Source organism: Muntiacus reevesi, chromosome 4, assembly GCF_963930625.1.
Source record: "Muntiacus reevesi chromosome 4, mMunRee1.1, whole genome shotgun sequence".
Lineage (NCBI taxonomy): Eukaryota > Metazoa > Chordata > Mammalia > Artiodactyla > Cervidae > Muntiacus > Muntiacus reevesi.
Genome location: NC_089252.1, coordinates 111,228,006 through 111,247,139, shown reverse-complemented (window position 1 = coordinate 111,247,139; position 19,134 = coordinate 111,228,006). Strand labels below are relative to the sequence as shown.

The 19,134-nt window shown below is 49.4% G+C and overlaps 1 protein-coding gene across 2 annotated transcripts in view; it reads right to left on the bottom strand.

Moving 5' to 3' along the window:
* The window catches only part of FYCO1 (FYVE and coiled-coil domain autophagy adaptor 1), a 78,684-nt gene that overhangs the window by 44,449 nt on the left and 15,101 nt on the right, over positions 1-19,134 (bottom strand). For both annotated transcript variants that reach the window (XM_065933872.1, XM_065933873.1), the window contains exons 4-11: positions 18,336-18,461; positions 14,806-14,912; positions 11,883-12,026; positions 8,643-8,733; positions 5,323-7,683; positions 4,219-4,311; positions 3,323-3,441; positions 1,026-1,193 (exon numbers count right to left, since the gene is read on the bottom strand). In XM_065933872.1, the coding sequence (XP_065789944.1) occupies positions 1,026-1,193; positions 3,323-3,441; positions 4,219-4,311; positions 5,323-7,683; positions 8,643-8,733; positions 11,883-12,026; positions 14,806-14,912; positions 18,336-18,461 (3,209 nt within the window). The remainder of the gene's footprint in view (positions 1-1,025; positions 1,194-3,322; positions 3,442-4,218; positions 4,312-5,322; positions 7,684-8,642; positions 8,734-11,882; positions 12,027-14,805; positions 14,913-18,335; positions 18,462-19,134) is intronic.

Below are 19,134 nucleotides of genomic sequence, written 5' to 3'. Positions count from 1 at the left end.
CTTGGTGACATTGGGAATTAGTAAATTTTTAAGCATAGTAACGATATTGTGGTTGTTTAAAATAAAGAGTCCCAGTGTTACGAAGGCATGTACCAAAATACTTGTGGATGAAATGACAGGAAGTTTGGGATTTGCTTCAAAACAGTCTGAGGAGGTGGGAGAAATGGGTAGGACTCCAGGAGACACAAGACTTGGTCATGAGCATAATGTTGAGGCTGGGTGACAGGTACAGAGGGGTGCATTCTGCTGTCTACTTTTGTATTTTTGAAAATTTCTGAGACTTCCCTGGAGGTCTAGTGGTTAAGACTCTGGGTTTCCACTGCAGGGGCCACAGGTTCGATCCCTGGTCAGAGAATTAAGATCCCACAAGCCACAGGGCACAACCAAAAAAGAAGACTCCCATACAAAAAGCTTTACACATTTTTTGGAATGACTTGCCAACATTTAAAACTCAGGCCGATTTCACACAAAAATTCAGATTTCGATCTTCTCTGAAGAAGTAAGGTGACCTGGCAGTAGCAGCGCAGCCATGTCCTCTGACTTCTCAGAGCCCCTCCAGCCCGGGTCACACATTCACAACACTGTCTGCCACCTGACTAGGCACAACTGCTACCTGAGGCGCTGGAGTGTGGGGCCCCAGGTGCTTGGAGAGTCGGATGGAGGAGGAGGAGAAAAGGACTCATGAGAGATGGGCAAGGGAATAGAGAAGTCCCTCAGGATACTAAACATCTTTGACTGTCACTCTGTGGCTGAGTACATGCAGATTTTGAAAACAATCAACACAGCAATATGAAAACACAAACCAGACGCACACTAGTGGGAACAGTGAAATCCTGTCTTCTAAGGCTGCCAAGGGCCTGAGTAGACCCTGTTCACACCCTGTTCACGTGTGTGCCTTTACAACAGAACACAAGCAGACAGGGGCCCACTTCCCTGCAAGAGTCCCTTCGAGAAGAGTCACACTTCTTTAAAGAAAAGCCAGGCTCTGGGGAAGCCCCAGGCCCCTGGTCTGTCCCGACACTCACCTGAGCAGCTCTATCAGCCGCTCCTCCAGGTACTTCTTGGTTCTGTTCAGGTCATCCAGGTCGGCGAGCATCTTCTGGTCACTCTTCTCCTTGTCTGCTGCCTCCTGGCAGAGTCTGTCGTGATATTCCTGGGCCTTGGTGGTGACTCTTTCGAGTTCCTTCTGGGTCCTGGTGGAGGAGTGCTAAGTTGTCCCGATCACCCACTATTTCCACTTCTCCCGTCCCCCCGGGCTAACCCCGGCCTCTAGTAAGCAGTCCCGCTGCCCTACCTGCCTTTGTCTTCCCCGGGGAAGCCCCTTGGCACTGTTCCCTTCACAGGGTGTATATTCTCTTAAGCCTTCAAACCTCCTCTCACACACTCAAACTCTTCACACATTGCTACTCCCCACAACAAATACAAGGGACATTCAGGAGAGGAGGTTGCCCTCAGGTCACTAGGAGCACCCCAGGTGGGTCAAACTCCGCACCACTTTTCTTGGGAGAAAACTGAGGTTGTGAGAGGAGCCCAGTGGGTGAGGTGCCTGGGTCAGTGATGGTGGGTGGATACGCAGAGGAAAAAGGAGTCAGAACAGGAAGAACTGAGGCGCAGCTTCCTGGAGGTGACCAGGCAGAGGAGCATCCGTCCCCCACGTTTCTCTGGGACTCTGCACATGGGGTGTGGCACTGGGCACAGAGCAGGCACCAACTCTGCATGGCCGGGAGTTCAACCTGAGACCTCGAGGCCTATGGAATCCTTCTCTGGGTTCTGCAGAGTCTCAGGCTATGAGAGGGGCTGGCTGAACCACAGTCTGCCCATCCTTGCCCACTTCTCATTCAGCTTATCAGTCCCCTAAGGCAGTGGTTTTCCAAGGATGGTTTATGAACGAAGGCATTCACAAAAGCTCCATAAAACTAGAGGGCTATGCCTGACTGATCAATCTGTATCTATTCCAGCCTTGCCATGTCCAGTAAAAAGTTGTCAGCAGGCTATTTATGAGACACTGCCCACCGAAGTGATCTTGGGGACACACAGACAGACACACAGTTATAGCATTAAAAAAAATACCACCAGCTTAAGAGGTTCTATTTAAGTTGTCACATGAACACGACCTGGCTCAGGGCCGCCAGAGTCCTACAGGAATTGAACTCCGAAAGGAGAGTCAGATGAGAGGAAATACACATCCAGGCTACTAAGCATCCAATGTGGTCTGGATCTCCCGCTGAGCCTGGGTCAGGCCTAGAAGCAGGTGGTAGGAAATGGGTGGGAAAGCTAAAGCCTCGGGGAAGTTTGGTGTGTCTGCTTCTGCTGGGAGCACACATGCACTCCGGCGCCAGAATCCCCTGCAGGATGAGCCTGGTCCCATCGCTGGATGGCGGGCTGATGATGCACACAGCTCCAGGGGGCTGCCAGGTCTGAAGATGCGGCAGCCTTGGGGCTGGACACAGGGAGGGCCATATTTTAAGGTTAAAAGAAATGATGAAAGGGTGATGGCAAGACGTGCTCTCCACAGACACAGCACGAGAGAGTCTGCAGGAAGACAAGCCTATCCTGCTCCCTGGCTCGCTTACTCACTCCTGAATGAGATGGGAGAACTTCACACTTAACCCCGCAGCCTGTCATGTCACTGATGAAGAATTCATGTCAAAACTCATATTGGGGAAAACATGCACACACACAACTCACAAATCAGTTCCCTAAAACAAAACAAAATACAATAAAACACAAAACTATCTGTATATATATATATTTTAGGGTGGTTGTTCAGAAAAAGACTCTGGAGCCAAATGTTCTAAGTTCTAGTCCTGCCATCACCACTTACACACTGTGTGACCCTGGGAAAGTGACTTCACTCTTCTGAGCCGCAATTTTCTCTTCTATAAAATGGGATTAAATAATAATACCATCCTCACAGGACCGTTGGGAGGATTAAATAGGCAAGTAAATATCAAATATTTAAAATGGTACCTGCCACATTTTAGGCTTAAATGTTTCTGTTGTTAGTATCATGATACTTGCCCAATTTTTATTTCATTTTATTTTTACCAAAGCATGAAGTTCCTGAACTGAAATATGTCTCCCAGAGATGACAATGGATTAAGAGAAAGGTTCCCTGCAGCTTCTACAGGTTTATGACAGGCAGATTGCCAAGGATCTCTGTGGCACACTTCTGACATAAGCACTTCCTGGGTCTACAGCTTTTCTTGCAAAAGGACTTTTTAAAGCTGAATGAATGGTTGACTTTCTAAATGACTGGACCAAACCCGCCCCTTCTGTGAGGACTCTGCCCCTGGCCCCGTGGGCGGACTGTGTAACTAACCTGTCCAAGTCTTGGCGCAGGGCGGCCCCCTCCTCGTCCTTCCTCAGCATGGCGGCCTGGGACTCGGCAAGGTGCTTGCTGGCGCAGCTCAGCTTCTCCTGCACGTCCGCCTGGGCGGCCTGGCACAGGACAGCAGGGAGAAGATGCCTGGCTGCAGAAGCCATGCAAGGTGCCACCCGGGGACTGGCTCGCTCCACCCCATCTGGCTGGCGCACTTCTAACGGGAGGGGCTTTCGTTTAAGCGTAAGAGGCCAAGAACTAGTATGTGTGTGGAGTAGGACAGATTCCCGTTTGTAAGTATGTCCCCTGAGAATCAACTAGGGCCATTTGTGGTGGGTGTAGGGGCTCCAGGGTGGGGATGGAGGTGTGGTTGCAGGGTGTGGGGGTTTCTGAAAACATCACAGCCCTGAAGACAGGTTTCAGCGCCACCCCTGCTCCAGCTCAGGTCAGAATCACTGACTTGGAGAACATGTGCAGATTTGTGCGCATGTTAGTCACTCAGTCGTGTCTGACTCTTTGCGGCCCCATGGACTGTACCCCGCCAGGCTCCTCTGTCTATGGCATTTCCCAGGCGAGAATACTGGAGTGGGTTGCCATTTTCTTCTCCAAAGACATGGTGGGGGGTGGTGTGAAAAAACACACTTGGCAGGTCTAGCCAGGTGTCCAGGGAATGGCAGGGCCATGACACACGGCATCTACAAAGGTGAGCTGACAGCAGCTTCAGGGAGGCCACTGGATCTCCCGCAGGCAGGCCTCCTGATGGTCCGGTGAGAGACAAGCAAGATTCCCTCCCCAACTGGCCCACAGCCTGGGAGCAGAATGACCAGGTGGATGATGGGCCGGCCCCTGCTCAGGCAGGCAGGAGTACCTCCCTGGGCCCCAGGACTCAGGCCTACCTTCAGCTTCCCTTCAGCCTCCTTGGCGGCCTGCAGCTGCCGGCCCTGCTCCTCCAGCTGGCCCCTGAGGTTCCTGCATTCTTCACTGGAGGTCTGAGAGCATGGGAAAGGGATCAGAAAAGTGGGGTCCTTGTTCTGAGACTCCTTTGGCCCCATTCATCGAAGTGGGTAAAAACAAGCCACTTCTCCTTCTCTCACTCAATAAGCTTTGGGCTTCACTGGTAATACAATCCCGTCAAGCTAAGAGATTCAGCTTGGCCTCTGAGCTTAGAATTTCATTTCTATGAGGGAAGGGTGGAGCATGAGCCACATGGAGCTGCACAGGATACAGTGACACAGGGTGGGAGGTACATCTGTGCAAAGGCAGCAGCTGCCTCAGTGAGAGGAGAGGTCTGAGAGCGCACAGACCCAGAAGCACACAGACACGTGACGAGCAGCAGAGGCCAAAGCCCTGTGTCTGTCTGCCTGCGTCCTCACCCTTAACCCTTCTCCCCTGTGCAGTCTAGGGCACGCATAAGCTCGTCTATCCCAAGGGTCTTGTGAAAATGAACTGAGTTGGTTTATTACAACTGCACTGTTACCAGAAGGCAGCTGAAGGGACAGAGAATTCAGGGACAGGATTTGAGACAGTCAGGAACTCACAAGCCCAAAGGGCTTAGACAAGCAAGTACATAAATGAGGGTAAGGAAAAATACCAGAGGCCCCATGTTTCCTTAAAGCAGGCAGTCCCCACCCTGCTCCTGCTGACTGCTGCCATGTAGGAATGGGGGCACAGGTCTACAGGCCTCTTAAGATTTCAAAAGAAGTCCCTGAACTAAATCTACAAACAATTTGCTCTTAAAACGTTGGCTGCTAATTACAAAAGAAAATTTTGTGTGGGCCAAACTTGTCCGCAGTGGCATCAGATGTCTGCGTGAAGGCATCCCTCCCTCAGGTGGGTCCCTGACAGGTTCTTGCAGGACAAGGATGCTGTGAGCTCTGACAATAGGACATTCTCGGGCCATCACGGGCCACATGGCCCAAGGTGCCTCCCACTCACTCGGAGACCCACCAGGCCCTGCTGCAGGAGGTGGGTGCAGCTCAGGCAGCTAGGGGGAGGGATACCTTCAGTCTCCTCTGGTAGTCCATGATCTCGGTGCTTAGCTGGAACTTGAGGGTGTCGAGCTCCTGGCGTGAGGTCTCCTGGAGGCTCTGGGCGTGCTGCTCAGCCTGGGCCAGCTGGGCTTGCAGGCCAGGCAGCACGCTGGCTGTCTCCTCGGCCGCCTTCAGCTGCTCCTGCAGGCTCTCCTTCTCTCGCTGCAGCCCAGCCACTTGGTGCTCCAGGCCCTCCCGCTCCCTGGAGGCTGCCTCTTTGGCCTCTCGGAGCTCCTGAATGGTGTGGGCCAGCGCCCCCTCCACCTGCTCTTTCTCTGCGGTCAGCGCACAGACCTGGATGCCGAGCTCAGCTGTGTCTGTGTTGGCGCGGTGCAGCTGCTCCTGCAGCTCGGCGTGCTCCAGATGGGCCTCCTCGGAGCTGCACCTGGCCCTGGACAGTTCCTCCCGCAGGATCCGGAGCTCCTCTTCCCTCTGCTGTGCCTCTCCGGCCCTCTCCTCCCTCAGCGCCCCTTCGCGCACCGAGCACTGCAGCAGCTCCTGGACGTGGGCCCTGTTGAGAGCCTCGTTCTGCTCCTTCAGTTGCTGCACAAGAGCCTTGTGCTCTGTCAGAGCAGCCTCAGCCACGCTCAGCTGGCTCTTCACCTTCTCCTGGTCCCCCAGGGTGGCCTGCAGCTTGGCCTGGAGCTCCACCACCGTGGCCTGCAGTCGCCGGGCCTCCCCCTGATGGATCTCCAGCTGCGCCTGAGACAGGGCCAGCTGGGTGGCCAGCTCCTGTGGCGCATGGTCTTCAGGTGGGCTGAGATCCTGTTGGCCTCTGTCTGCCCTGAGGGTCTCAATCAGCTGGGTCTGCTGCCGGCACTGGCTCTCAAGAGCTCGGAGCTCCCCATCCCGGGCCTCGGCAAGCTGCCGGCCCTGCTCCACCTGCTCCTGCAGTCGCCGGCACTCGGCCTCCTTGCTCTGCAGGGCAGCCTCCTTCTCTGCCACGTGGGCCCGCAGGCTTGCCTCCATCTGCTCTGACTCCAGAGAGACCTGGGAGCCCTGGATGGCCACCTCCCGCTGCTGCAGTGCTTGGTAATCAGCCTGCAGGGCCTGAAGTTTCTCCTCCAGAATGTGGTTGCGCTCAGCCACATTCTGCAGCTCCTTCTCCAGCTCCCTGTGGGCTTGCTGGAACTGGTCCTCCAGGCCGACCGCATGCAGCCTGGGATTGTCTGTCTGTCCCTCCCGCAGGCCCCGCTGTTCCTCCTCCGGCGTCTCGCAGGCCTGCTGTGGGGCGGAGTTCGGAGCCTCACGCGTCTCAGCTGCGCCGGGCAGACCTGGACCTGGCTGCACAGCAAGTCGCTCCAGCATCCCCACCTTCTGGCTGAGGTGGTCCCTGTCCTGGATGAGCTGCCGCTTCTGCTCCTCCAGGTCACTCACGCGCTGGCTCGCCTGGGCCAGCTGGGTCTCCAGGAGCTGCAGCTGCCGTGTCAGCGAGCGGGCCTCCAGCTCCAGCAGCTCCTTCTCCTCCTGCCGCCGCCGCGCCTCACGCCTCGTCTCCGCGAGTTCCTCCTCCAGGGAGCCCAAGTGGCCCAGCGACTCCTGCAGCTGGCGCCGGAGCTGGGCTGCCTCCTGCCCCTGGCGGGACAGCTCTTCCCGCAGCAGGGCTGTCTCCTCCACCAGGCGCTCCAGGCAGGCCCGGGCCTCCTCCTTCAGCTGTAGTTCCCCGGCCAGCTGCTCCAGCTGCGCTGCCTGCTGCCTGCTGAGCTCCTGGACGCGGGTGTTCTCGCCTTCCAGGGCTTGGAGCCTCACTGCCAGCTCCTGGGTCTCCAGGGCCGAGTCACTGGGGACGTGCTCTTCCCGCTCCTTTGCATCCAGAGCTGGAGCGGCCGTCTGCTTGGCTGTGGCTGGCTGCTCCAAGACATCGGCCGTGGGCTGGTCCCTCCTGCCCGGGGAGTCACGCATGGCCTCGAGCTCCCGAGCCAGGGGCTTCAGCAGGGACTCCAGCCGCTGCAGGGCCGAGCGGTAATCCTCCTCCTTCTCCACAGCCCCCAGCTCCAGGGCCTGCAGGCACGTGTGTAGCTCCACCACGGTGTTCTGCGTGGCCTGGGTGACTTCCCACTGCTTCTGAAGCGCGGCCACCATGTCCGCGAGGCGACTGTTGTCCTTGGCGGTGGCGCGGCCCCTCTCCCTCTCCACCTGCAGCTGCTCTCCCTGCAGGCTGATGGCCGCCTTCAGCTCCTGGTTCTCTCTGTCCAGCTGCTGCATCCGCTCCTGCAGCTGCTTTTCCCGCACCTCCAGCTGGTCCAGCTCTAGCCGCATCTCGTCGAAGCCCTCCAGGGACTCGCTGTTTAAGGGGTTGCTCAGGTCCAGGCTGGAGGCCATCTCCTGAGTCTGGGCGGAAACACGGAAAATAAGTGGCTTGGGGCTGAAGCTACACAGCTGTTTGGTCAAGCTTTAGAATTTAATGAGAACAGAAGGAAAAATACAGCAATTAGGTGACCTAAAGTCTATGGAGCAATTCGAAGGACTGGAACCCCTCCGCTCAAAGCAGTTGCCAGAGAAGGTCAGCAGCACATCCTAACACCATGATGCAATGCCACACACGTGAGTTCCCCTGAGACTCAGAATCGTTTCCCATCCCGCCCCCGCTAGCGCTGGTAACACAGTGGATGGTCACTCTCAGAGAAATGAACTTATATGTAAATTACTGCTCACCCACTGCACTGTACCCACAATTCCTACTGCGATTATATCACAAAATGGGGTAAAAATGCTACTCTGAATCCTTCTTGTATTGATTACTCTTTATTTTGCTTTGCTGAATAATTTCAGCATTCTTTCTCATTAAACCATATGACACATTCCATTCACATAGATAACAAAATTAACCAAACTGACCTTACCTACTAGCATTCACTGAGCACTAGGCACACGCCAAGCCCTCAAACACAGTATGTGCGTACCCTCATCTATTCCCTAAAACCATCTTAAGGGCTGGGATAATTGTTACGATCCCATTTTATAGACGAGAGAGCTCAAGGTTCGAGAAGGTAAGTCACCTTCCCAGGGTCACACAGGTGGCGAGTGACAGTCAGGATATGATCTTGCCACTTTTAACCACGGAGCTAAATCACTTCTTCTAAAACACTTCAAAAAGTTTTAAAAAATAACTTACTTTTTAAAAGGCCTAAATTCCTTTTGGTTGTAAAAACCTGGACTCTAGGAAACAGCAGGTAGGATTGAGGGGTCATGTGGCGTGGGGCTGGAACACTAGGTGTCTGCAAACGTCCCCTGAGTTGGGCAGGGCAAGGACAGGACAGACTGGAAGTCTCCAGCCTTCCTGGCGTTACCTGCAGGTAGCTGCTCCCCAAACTGCTCATGCTTGAGCTTCGGCTGGGCGGTCTCCACAGGTAAGCAGAAGAGCTGGTGGCCAGGGTCCGCCTGTGGGGCCGCAGAGCAGACACGCCTGCGTCAGAGCAGGAAACACACACACATACTTGGGGAGGCCTTGGTTGTCAATTGGCAAGCGGGTGGTGGCAGGGGTGACGCCCACCCAGGTACAGTGAGGAGGCAAAGTCCGACAATTTCTACCAAAGCACACGTTCAGCTGGACTCCACTGCTGAAGTCTAAGCATGGTGGCTTTTCTCCCACTGTCAAAAAGGAACGATATGCTATTTTCCCAGTTTGGGGTTTAAGCTCTCATAGAAACTTTGGTGCCAGCCATTACTTGTCTGCCAGTGAGGAACCAGGAGCAGTCAGTCTGGTAAACAGAAGTCACGCTGTGCTTTGGGCCTTGAAGTCACGGCTTTACAGTACGATACACGGGTGATGTGGCGGAAAGACCTCTTCTGGGTCATGTGACCGCCCCAGACACTTTCCTAATTGCGGAAAGTTCTATTTGATGGCACTAGTCACTGCAAACGAAATGCACTTTCACTTAACCAGAATCTGTCCCTTAATCTACAATTACTGCATTTTGTACCTTGTTAGTCTCCACAACCCGGTGACCGCACTTCTCAGCATCTACCCGGAAGACAGTCACGTACGTGTGCATACGTGTGTGAGGTGGCATGGGGGTGCTCTTGGCAGTGTATCACAGTGGAGAAAGCAGAACCAGTCTGACTCTGTATCACTGGAGAGACAGAGACCTCTTTACTCACACAAAGGAACACTACGCCACGCGCTGGTCATCTTTTTTGTAAAGTGCCAGACAGTGAATATTTTTGGTTTGTAAGCCTTATGGGCTCTGTCACAGCAGCTCAGCTCTGCCACCGCAGCCTGAAAGCAGCCCCACAGACAGCAGGTAAACAAAGGTGTGTTACACACTGCCCTCTGGGCCATGGTTTGCCAGTCCCATTCCACATCTGCAGAGCTCCCGTGCAAATAGCTAAAAACCTCAAAAACAAAGTGGAATGAAAAAGACGAGTTGCAAAAGAATAGCTACTTGATGATTCAATGTATGCAAATGTAAAAAATATACATATATAAAATAAAACTATATATATATTTATAAGGACACATAGTAAAACACAAAAATATCTGGGAATGACATTCATCAACTACAGGGTTGTAATTGCTTCTGAAAGGGAGAAATCAGAAAGGATGGCCATGGGGTGGGGCTTTATTTGAATCTGTATTTTATTCCTTTAAAAAAAAGGCATCAGAACCAGCTTGAAGGGGCTTTGACTGGCCAAATATGAGATAACTTGAGCTTTAAAATTATTATAGTGACGAATATAACCGTTGAATAAAAGAAGAATCCACAATACTGCTATAAATAAGCAAATGAATAAACAGACGGAGAAGAAAGAAAAGAACTTCCTTACAAACAGAATGCCAACTACTAATGCAGAAGGAAGAATGGACTCAGAAAAATCACTCTGATAACCATGACAGTAATTGATTCAGGAAAGATTTACCAATGGATGCTAACAGGAGAGAGATTTAAAAGAAATAGGTTAAAAGAAGAAAAAAAAAAAACTTAGTCTCAAAATGTCTTCCAATAAGATACATATTAATAACAAAGAGAGAACCAAAACTTCAGGAGAAACCTGGCTAACACCAGCATAACCAAATGATGATGGTTAACCTCACTAGTTATGAAACAAATCAACATCCTGTGCCTCTAGATATAATGCACCAAGAGGGACACAATGCCTGGGCTATTCCTCCCAAAACGCTTACCCTGAATACAGTCATGGGAAAATACGCTAGACAAACTCAAATCAAGGAACAATTTACAAAACAACTGGCCTCTACTTCTCAAAACGCCTGTGCTATAAACAACAAAGAGGAGAAACTATTCCAAATGAACAAGGACTAGAGACCCCTGACAATTCACTGACGTGATCCTAGACTGACTCAAAGATGTGTCTGGCAAAATTCTTAAAATTTGAGTATGTTCTGTAGATTGGAGAGCAGTATTGTATCAATGTCAATTCCCCGATTTTAACTATTGTACTGAGGTTGTATGAGAGGATGTCCCTGATTTTTAAGGAAATACACAATGAAATACTTAGGACTAAAGGGCAATCAGGGCTGTAACACATTCTCAAATGAGAATGGAAACAAACCACGTTTACATAAGGAGAAAAAGTGATATGGAATTCCCTGACAGTCTAGGGGTTAAGACTCCATGCTTCTGCTGCAAAGGTGCAGGTTCAATCCCTGCTTGGGGAACTAAGAATCCCCAAGCCATGAGGTGCAGCCAAAAAATTACAAAAGAAAAGAGAATGATAAAAACAGTTGTAGTAAAACACTGATAGCTAGGGAATTGAGGTGAAGGACAGATGAGCACTGTGTACTGTTTTTACAACTTTTCTGCAATTCTGAAATGATTTTAAAATTGAACCGTTCTAAAAAGGACATGTGAAGTAAATATGGCAAAAATGTTGGCTCTTAAGTCCCAGTAGTTGGCACATGGGTTCCATTACAGTCAGTACTTTTTCCTTCACAGAAAGAAGTCCCTAATAAGAAATACAAAGACTTGGAATTAAAAACAAAACACACCTTTTTTTACAGAAAGCGGAAAAAAAAAAAAAACCCGCAGAGTGCTGGGCGTGAGCTGAGCTCGCCTCTGGTGCCTGGCCCTGCTCCTGCCGGCTGTGTGGCGCTGGGCAAGCCCCTCCACTCTGTGCCTGCCTCCGCGGCACGTCACTCCTGAGACGGGCGCTGTGCCGGCGCAGGAAAAGAAGACACAGCAAGGCGAGCTTTCCCACAGCCCTTATGCGATGCGCTTTCTACCCCTCTCTCTGGTGTCTATGGTGATAACTGTAGCTACGGGAACACAGCTGGGAAAAGCCCACTTGCTTCCACTCGCTCCCACACTGAGTTCCTTAACACATCTGAAAACCCTGGGTTTTGCATATGCATCTCCACTGACTCACACCACCTAACCAACTACGTTAGTTGAAGGCTGGAACCTTCAGATGTTATCGCTAGTCATGATGCAACCATGTCTGTAAAATTCGCAAGCATAAGGTAATTTGCCACATTAGCAAAACTGCTTTGAGCAGACTGAGGGCAAGCTTCAAAACCTCAAACACCTCTTTCCCCTCTTTTCAACCAAGCAGTTAATTCTTCAAAGTACCTGGCAAACGTTGGCCAGGCAGCATCCAGGTCATAGCCCCTCGATGCCAGGTCAAACTGGACGTCAGTCAGCTCGTAGAGTTGGCCCACAATGTCAGAGCTCAGCTTTGGCTTCAGAAAGGGGCTCCTTGCATAGTACCAGTCACTGCAGAAAAACATGAAAAGGGGTTAAGTATAGGAATAATAAAGATAATGGAAGAGTGCATTTAGTCAGTCCTCCTAGCACGGTTTTGCCTCATCAAATTGCAACTCAGGGTACTAAATTAACTAAAGACAGACAGAAATATGCACATCCCAATGTGATATTCACCACTGAAGTATGTAACTCTTAAACTCACTCTTCTTCAAGGAAATTACTGAAATGAACTAGATGGTTATTTGTTTATTATTTATATCCTATCTGTTCCCCCAAAGAATGCGAGAAACCTTAAATTTGAATTACCGTCCAGGAAAGGGTAGTTGTAAGGGAAAGAACACTTCCTTTTCAAAAGAAAATCTTGTCTTCTATCCCTCTTGGAGAACGCAATACAGGACACTGAACTCACTGCTAATTTCTGCCCAGACACGAATTAAAAAGTCAAAGAACAAAGTATCTCCAGTTTGAGGTGGTGGCTGTTTTACTTCATGTGAAACAGTAAGAATTAGAGAGACAACACTGATGAGTTTAATGAGCTACTTGGCTGATGTCTGGGAACTGGGAGACACTGTAAGTCAGTTTATGACAGCTGTCACCAAACAACACAACAAAACAACCTTCAAATCAAACGTGCAAAGGTTCTCAACTCACAAGAATTCACAAAGCTTAGCATATGCAAGAAATATGCATTTACACAAATCTTAAAGGTGACACAAAATGAAACAAAATATCTGCCCCCCCCAAGAGTTTTTCTTTAATTCAGACGTATCTCTTTGATTAACTGGAAGAAGACCCAGAGGTAGACGGGCGGCAGAGGTGGAAAGGGGAGCCGGGCCAACCACAGAGGTTCAGCTAACAGGCTCCTATTCTGATATCCTCTCCCGCCTTCACGCGCTCAGTCCTGCTCTCCATCCTGCCCTCCTCCCGCTGCTCAGGGGATGGGAGGGGCACAAGGGGCCCAAAGGCTTCCCATCTGGTCGCTGCCACAAGCTGCAGGGAGCCCAGAGCAATGGGGCCGGCACTGACTCAGCATCTCTGGTGAGCCCCAGGCTCGCTGGTGTTAAAGATTCCACAGGTGGTTCTGCGGAGAGGCACGTCTGCCAGCACCAAGGACATGCCATCCACCAAGGGAAACCACCTGGCATCAGGAGTTTTGAGACCTGAACCCCAGTTTCTGCTTCCCACCTGAGGATCAGTGGGGCCCAGAGAGAGGCGTCTGACCTCCCTAGGCCTCCTCACCTGTGACAGCTCAGGGCTACCTGCTCCGTGTGCACCAAGGACTGTGGTCAGGAAGGGGAGGAGAGGACAGGTGAAGGCCTCTGCTTGTGCCAGGATGTGACAAAGACAGGCACTGCCACTGTGCCTGGCATTATTACAATATTATTATAATCTTTTAGTTTATCACACTTCTTTGAGGGCTCCTGAACTTGTTCCAGAGGCCTCATACACTTTAATGCCTGGTGCAAAGTGTTGGAGAAAATCGTTCACTGCAAAAACAATAATTTAAAAAGAAAAAAACTACATAGTCCTACCTTTTATTTATCACATCATGTTCTCATATACTTTCTAATTGTTTTATATGTTTTTGTGCAATTTCTGCATTGTTGTCATTAGGACAGGTAAGATTTGCATTCTTTTTCCTTGATCGTTATATTGCTATTTTCATTGCTGCTATACAGACCTTGTTATTACAATTTTAAACCATGTCGTGCTATGTCGTTTAAGCTAATTTGCTGTAATTTTACAGCCCCCCATCACTGGATACTGATGGCTTCCACTCTGTGTATTACATAGCATCACAATTTTTTTGATAGCTGATTTACAGTACTGTGTTAGTTTCACAAGTACAGTAAAGTGATCTGGTTACACACTATATGTACATGAAATTAAAAGACGTTTGCTCCTTGGAAGACAAGCTATGACAAACCTAGACAGCATATTAAAAAGCAAAGACATCACTTAGACGACAAAGGTCTGTATAGTCAAAGCTATGGTTTTTCCAGTAGTCATGTATGGATGTGAGAATTGGACCATAAGGAAGGCTGAGTACCAAAGCAGAGATGCTTTCGAACTGTGGTGTTAGAGAAGACTCTTGAGGGTCCCTTGGACAGGAAGGAAATCAAACCAGTCCATCCTAAAGGAGATCAACCCTGAATATTCTTTGGAAGGACTGATGCTTGAAGCTGAAACTCCAATACTTTGGCTACCTGATACAAAGAGCTGACCTACTGGAAAAGACCATGATGCAGGGAAAGATTGAAGGCCAAAGGAGAAGGGGACAACAGAAGATGAGGTGGTTGGATGGTATCACTGACTCAATGGACATGAGTTTGAGCAAGCTCCAGGAGACGGTAAAGGACAGGGAAGCCTGGCATGCTTTAGTCCATGGGTTTGTAAAGAGCTGGACATAACTTAGCGACTGAACAACAACAATATATGTACATGTCTATATTTTAAAAATTCTTTTCCATTATAGCTTATTACAAGATACTGAATATAGTTCCCTGTACTGTACAGTAAATCTTTGTTGTTTACTTTATATATAGTACTGTGTATCTGTTAATCCCATACTCTCAATTTACCTCTCCCCAAGAAGTTTGTTTTCTATGTCTGTGAGTCTGTTTCAACAGTTTCATAAATAAGTTCATTCATACTGCTTTTAGATTCCACATAAGAGATCCGTTTGTCTTTCTCTGCCCAGTGTAAGCAGTACCATTACCATTCACGAGGGGCCTTCAGGTCATTCCTGAATCACAGGGGGCAGAGCCCAGAACTGTCACGTGTTTACCTGGTCACTTTGGTGTTCATGAAACACTGCTGTAAGGTGTCGGCTAACCGCTGGTGCACCAAGGAGTAGCGAATAAATGCTCTTCCTTTTCCAAGAGATGTTCGGAGCTGGAAAAAGTAGATAAAATAGAAACGAAGAGCTGTTAGCCCAATTCCAAACACAGGCCTCCAAGGCAGGCTGGCAAAAACAGAAACAGGGCGGAAAATGCCACCCAGCTCTCCCCTACACACAAGCTTCACTCAAGTCCCTCAAAGAACACTTGAGAATGTCACCTCAGAGAAAAAGGCCTAAAGTGTGTAGATGTCTTGCAGGCCTCCATCTGAGAATAATCTGTGGACTCTAGCAAACATGCCATGGAAGGCACAGTCATGAGAGGCTCAAACATCTACTGTGGATTCTATTGGAAGGTCATTCTTCCTCCTCTGTTCCCTCAGAATCCCTGGGTTTAGAGTCAGAGATGAAATGGTCTGGTTTAACTTGGAATCTTTAGAAAACAAGCCGGAGATAAATGGAGGGCTCCTCATAGCAGAAGTACCCTTGAGGAACAATGGTCTCCGTTTAGCAAATGTCTGGGCTGGGTTTGTGAGGTGCTGGGAGAAGACAGGCAGCAGAAGAGGCCAAGGCGGCGCAGCTGGAGGCAGTGTGGGGGGGACAGAGAGGAGGGCAAAAGGCAGAGGGGTGTCGGGGACCTGGGACGGGCGTAACTGCTCCTCTGTGTACTCATGGAGCCATCAGTAAAATCCATACATCTGCCAGTGCTTTCCTGGTGGGATCTCTTTTCAGCTATGCCAGCTCACTGGGTTTAGTCAGAACGTATGCAGGGGGTGAGGGCAGGGATGTTTCTAGGCGGCCCAGTCACACTGAAGTAATGAAAAATGGGTGCAGTTCTGTTTCAATAACCTTGAGGTGGATAGAGGGTCTGAGTGCAGGCCTGTGTTCACCTCTCCCCACAGTGACAAAAAACGACTTCTAAGTAGGTTTCTGGCAGCTTGTTGTGATAGAGGTAGAGTAAGCTGGTCAGAGAGCCTGGCCCTAGCAAGACACTTGAGATCAGTATGCAAATCAGGGTTCATGCTCCTGATGTTCCAGCCCCAGAAGCTCAGGATAGATAGGCAGGAGCTCAAAACCTGCCAACTTACCACATGCACCTGTTCTGTCAGGCACTGGTTCCGACTGGGGTAAGCCAAGACTCATTCCCCTCTCATCTCTTCAAAGGTCAGAAGTGTTTACCTTGGTGGTTGGGGGAAGGGTGGCAATGGTCTAACCAAAAGATGGTCCTAACATTTCACTCTTAAGAGTTCCATGGACAGTAAGGAGGTCAAACCAGTCAATCCTAAAGGAAACCAACCCTGACTACTCATTGGAAAGACTGATGCTGAAGCTGAAACTCCAACACTTTGGCCACCTGATGTGAAGAGCCAACTCATTGGGAAAGACTCTGATGCTGGGAAAGATTGAGGGCAGGAGGAGAAGGGGACGACAGAGGATGAGATGGTTGGATGGCAGCACTGACTCAGTGGACATGAGTTTGAGCAAGCTCCAGGAAATGGTGAAGGACAGGGAAGCCTGGTGTGCAGCAGTCCATGAAGTCGCAAAGAGTAGGACACGACTTAGGGATTGAACAATGACAACAACCCTCCATCCTATTAAGAAGCTAACCATGGCACTGTACTGAGACAGGAAACACGAGGTATGACCTCCAGCACCAGCATGTTCACGATGCTGTAAACATCTCGGTTCCCATCACCATTTAGCTCAGGGCTCTGTGCCTTCTCATTGCTGACATGAGGAAATGATACCACAATATAAGGTAGTTTTAAAAAATGAGAAGGTGTGAAACCTCATAAGACATTTCTGTCAGAGTCTGTAAGACATTTTTCTGTGTGAGTTTTGTGGATCTGGGGTACAGCCAGGAGGTTTGGAAATGAAGGTGGGTGGCAGCCTGACCCACTGGCTTTATAAAATCCACCATGGCATGTCCGCAGGGAGTGGATCCCGACAGATGCTCAGGGAGAATGACATCCCCATGTCCAAATGCTTTTCCACTTATGAATGAGGTGAGAACAAAGTGCCCAGTGGTGACAACCAGGAACCCAGGCAGCTGAGAACAGCTGAGCAAGGCATCGTGAAGTGAAGCGTATCGGTCACACACACACATCCACACCCAGGCCCCGCTCAATCTAAAAAAAAACCCCATATAACAGCTCAAGTCTATAAACTCCCAAGGAGGGGGCCTGTCCTTATTAATAAAATGGCCATAGTAACAGCACTTGGAACATTTAATTTTTTAAAGGCAAACATTTGAGGCTACATTTTAAGTCAGGCCTATTAACTGAATCTATTATATGTATGAAAGGAGTTATGTTAAAAGGTCTTTTTAAACATCCTTTAGGGAAGGGAACAACAATAGTTCCTTTGTATAGCAAATGAAGATACTGCATAGTCTTTTTTTAAGAACTTTTTGAGATCATGGGTCCACTTTGATCATTCAATTCCTTAAGTTTTGTTAGCATCTAATCAAAACTCACTGCACTACACAGAGAAGCAACACAACACTTAATCATGTACCTGAGGGTCCCACCAGGCATGAGCTCACAAGACCTGTCTGTACATCTGGACATTAAGCCCATTCCTCTGAGCCAGGATCTTCCCTCACTTTCTCAGCTGTCAGAAGGTACAGCTGGTGGAGAATGCCCAGTCCTCAGTGTCCGCATGTCTAACGCTGTCATTCTCTATAAGAAGAAACCTACCCAGCTCCAGGTGGCACAGCTGGGGAGTTCTTCCCAGAGCACATGACCCTGTGGCCTTTGTGGGAGGCCAGCCAAGGAGCATGTGATCTGATTTTAAAGGGACCTTAGGCTTACTGATGAGATACCGAAAAGAAAGATGAAATGTATAAACCTCCTGTCTCAAATCTAGGTGGATTCCCTAACGTGCAAAGTTATTCACTACCAGATGGACTAGACTGATGAGACAGAGAATGTGTGTTGCTGTTCATCCGGAGTTTTGTAAAACAGCAAAGCAATGGCATTCTGCTCTTGCAGGGCTTAGAACTTAATGTGGGAAGTTGCTTACTGCTGGCATTTTAAGAAATGTCTCTCAAGATCCCACTTCACTCTCTTCATCTCAAATCCAAGTTTTCTGGGCATAGGGAAAGTAACCTAGCAAACTGTAAGGATTTTCTTTAAGAAACCAATTCTTTGAAAAAAAGGTGAAGGTGTCCTGTGCTGTCCATGTCTTTGGGGGTACCACGAGCAGACTGCAATGTGAACAGCCCACCCTCGAGGTGACGTGTGGGCCGAGGTCTCACACACAGTCTGGACTCGGCCACTCTTAGGCGTGGTAGACGCTCACCTACCAGGCGTCCCTGAGCTTTCCGCAGGCACTGCACACAGCTGGACTGGGTTTTCTCACTTCCTCACTACCGGTAAGCCCTCCTTCCCTCACTTGGCTGTCTGCAGCAGAGGTCTCTGTGAGAGAGGCTTAAGCCGGAGAGGAGAAGATGTGAGATCACTGGTTGTTTCGCTCACCTCCGAGATGGACTTGACGAACCGGATCCCATCGTTTGCACCCTTCACCTTGGCCAGACAGGCACAGAAGTAATCCCAGTAGTCCTTCTTGGTGCCCAGGAGGGTGGCCTTCTCTTTCTGATCGAACTGGGCAGAGAAAGGAGAGAGAGGACCTTCAAACACACTGCTGTTTATCCCACCATTTAAATGATGGGTAATAACAACAGCTTCTTAGTTGCCTGGCACTGAGTGAGGCTCTTTATCGGCATTATTTTTACTTACTAGGGACTGAGGGTGTTTTAGTCCCCAGTTTAAAGGTGAGGAAACAGGCTAGGAGAGGTTAAGCAACTAGCTCAAGGTCATATAACTGGTGAGATTCAGGAATAACAGGCCCTCGAAGTGACCTCTGTGCATAGAGTTGGGCAGAAGACACCAAAGGTGCTATTAACACACGGAAAAGAAATGCAAGAGAAAAATTCTAGGGCAACATGAAGAGTTATTAACAATGTCTTGACATAGGGAAATGTGTTAGTAACATTTTACCCCAGTAACACAACTCAAGTTTCAGTACTGTTTTAATATACATAGAATAAATCCAAATAAATGTCAGCCATGAGTCATTTCAAAACCCAAACCAAAATGGGTGAATTCAGGGAAGAAGAAAAAAAAAAAGCCCATTAATACTTTCACAGTGTAAAACAAGAGAACCAGTCTAAAAGGCATATGAAAGGTGAGACTTCAACACACTGCAACACCTCCTCCAGTGGGCTCTCATGCCATATGCTCTGGTGGGAGGTGACACTGCAAACTTACAGTGTTC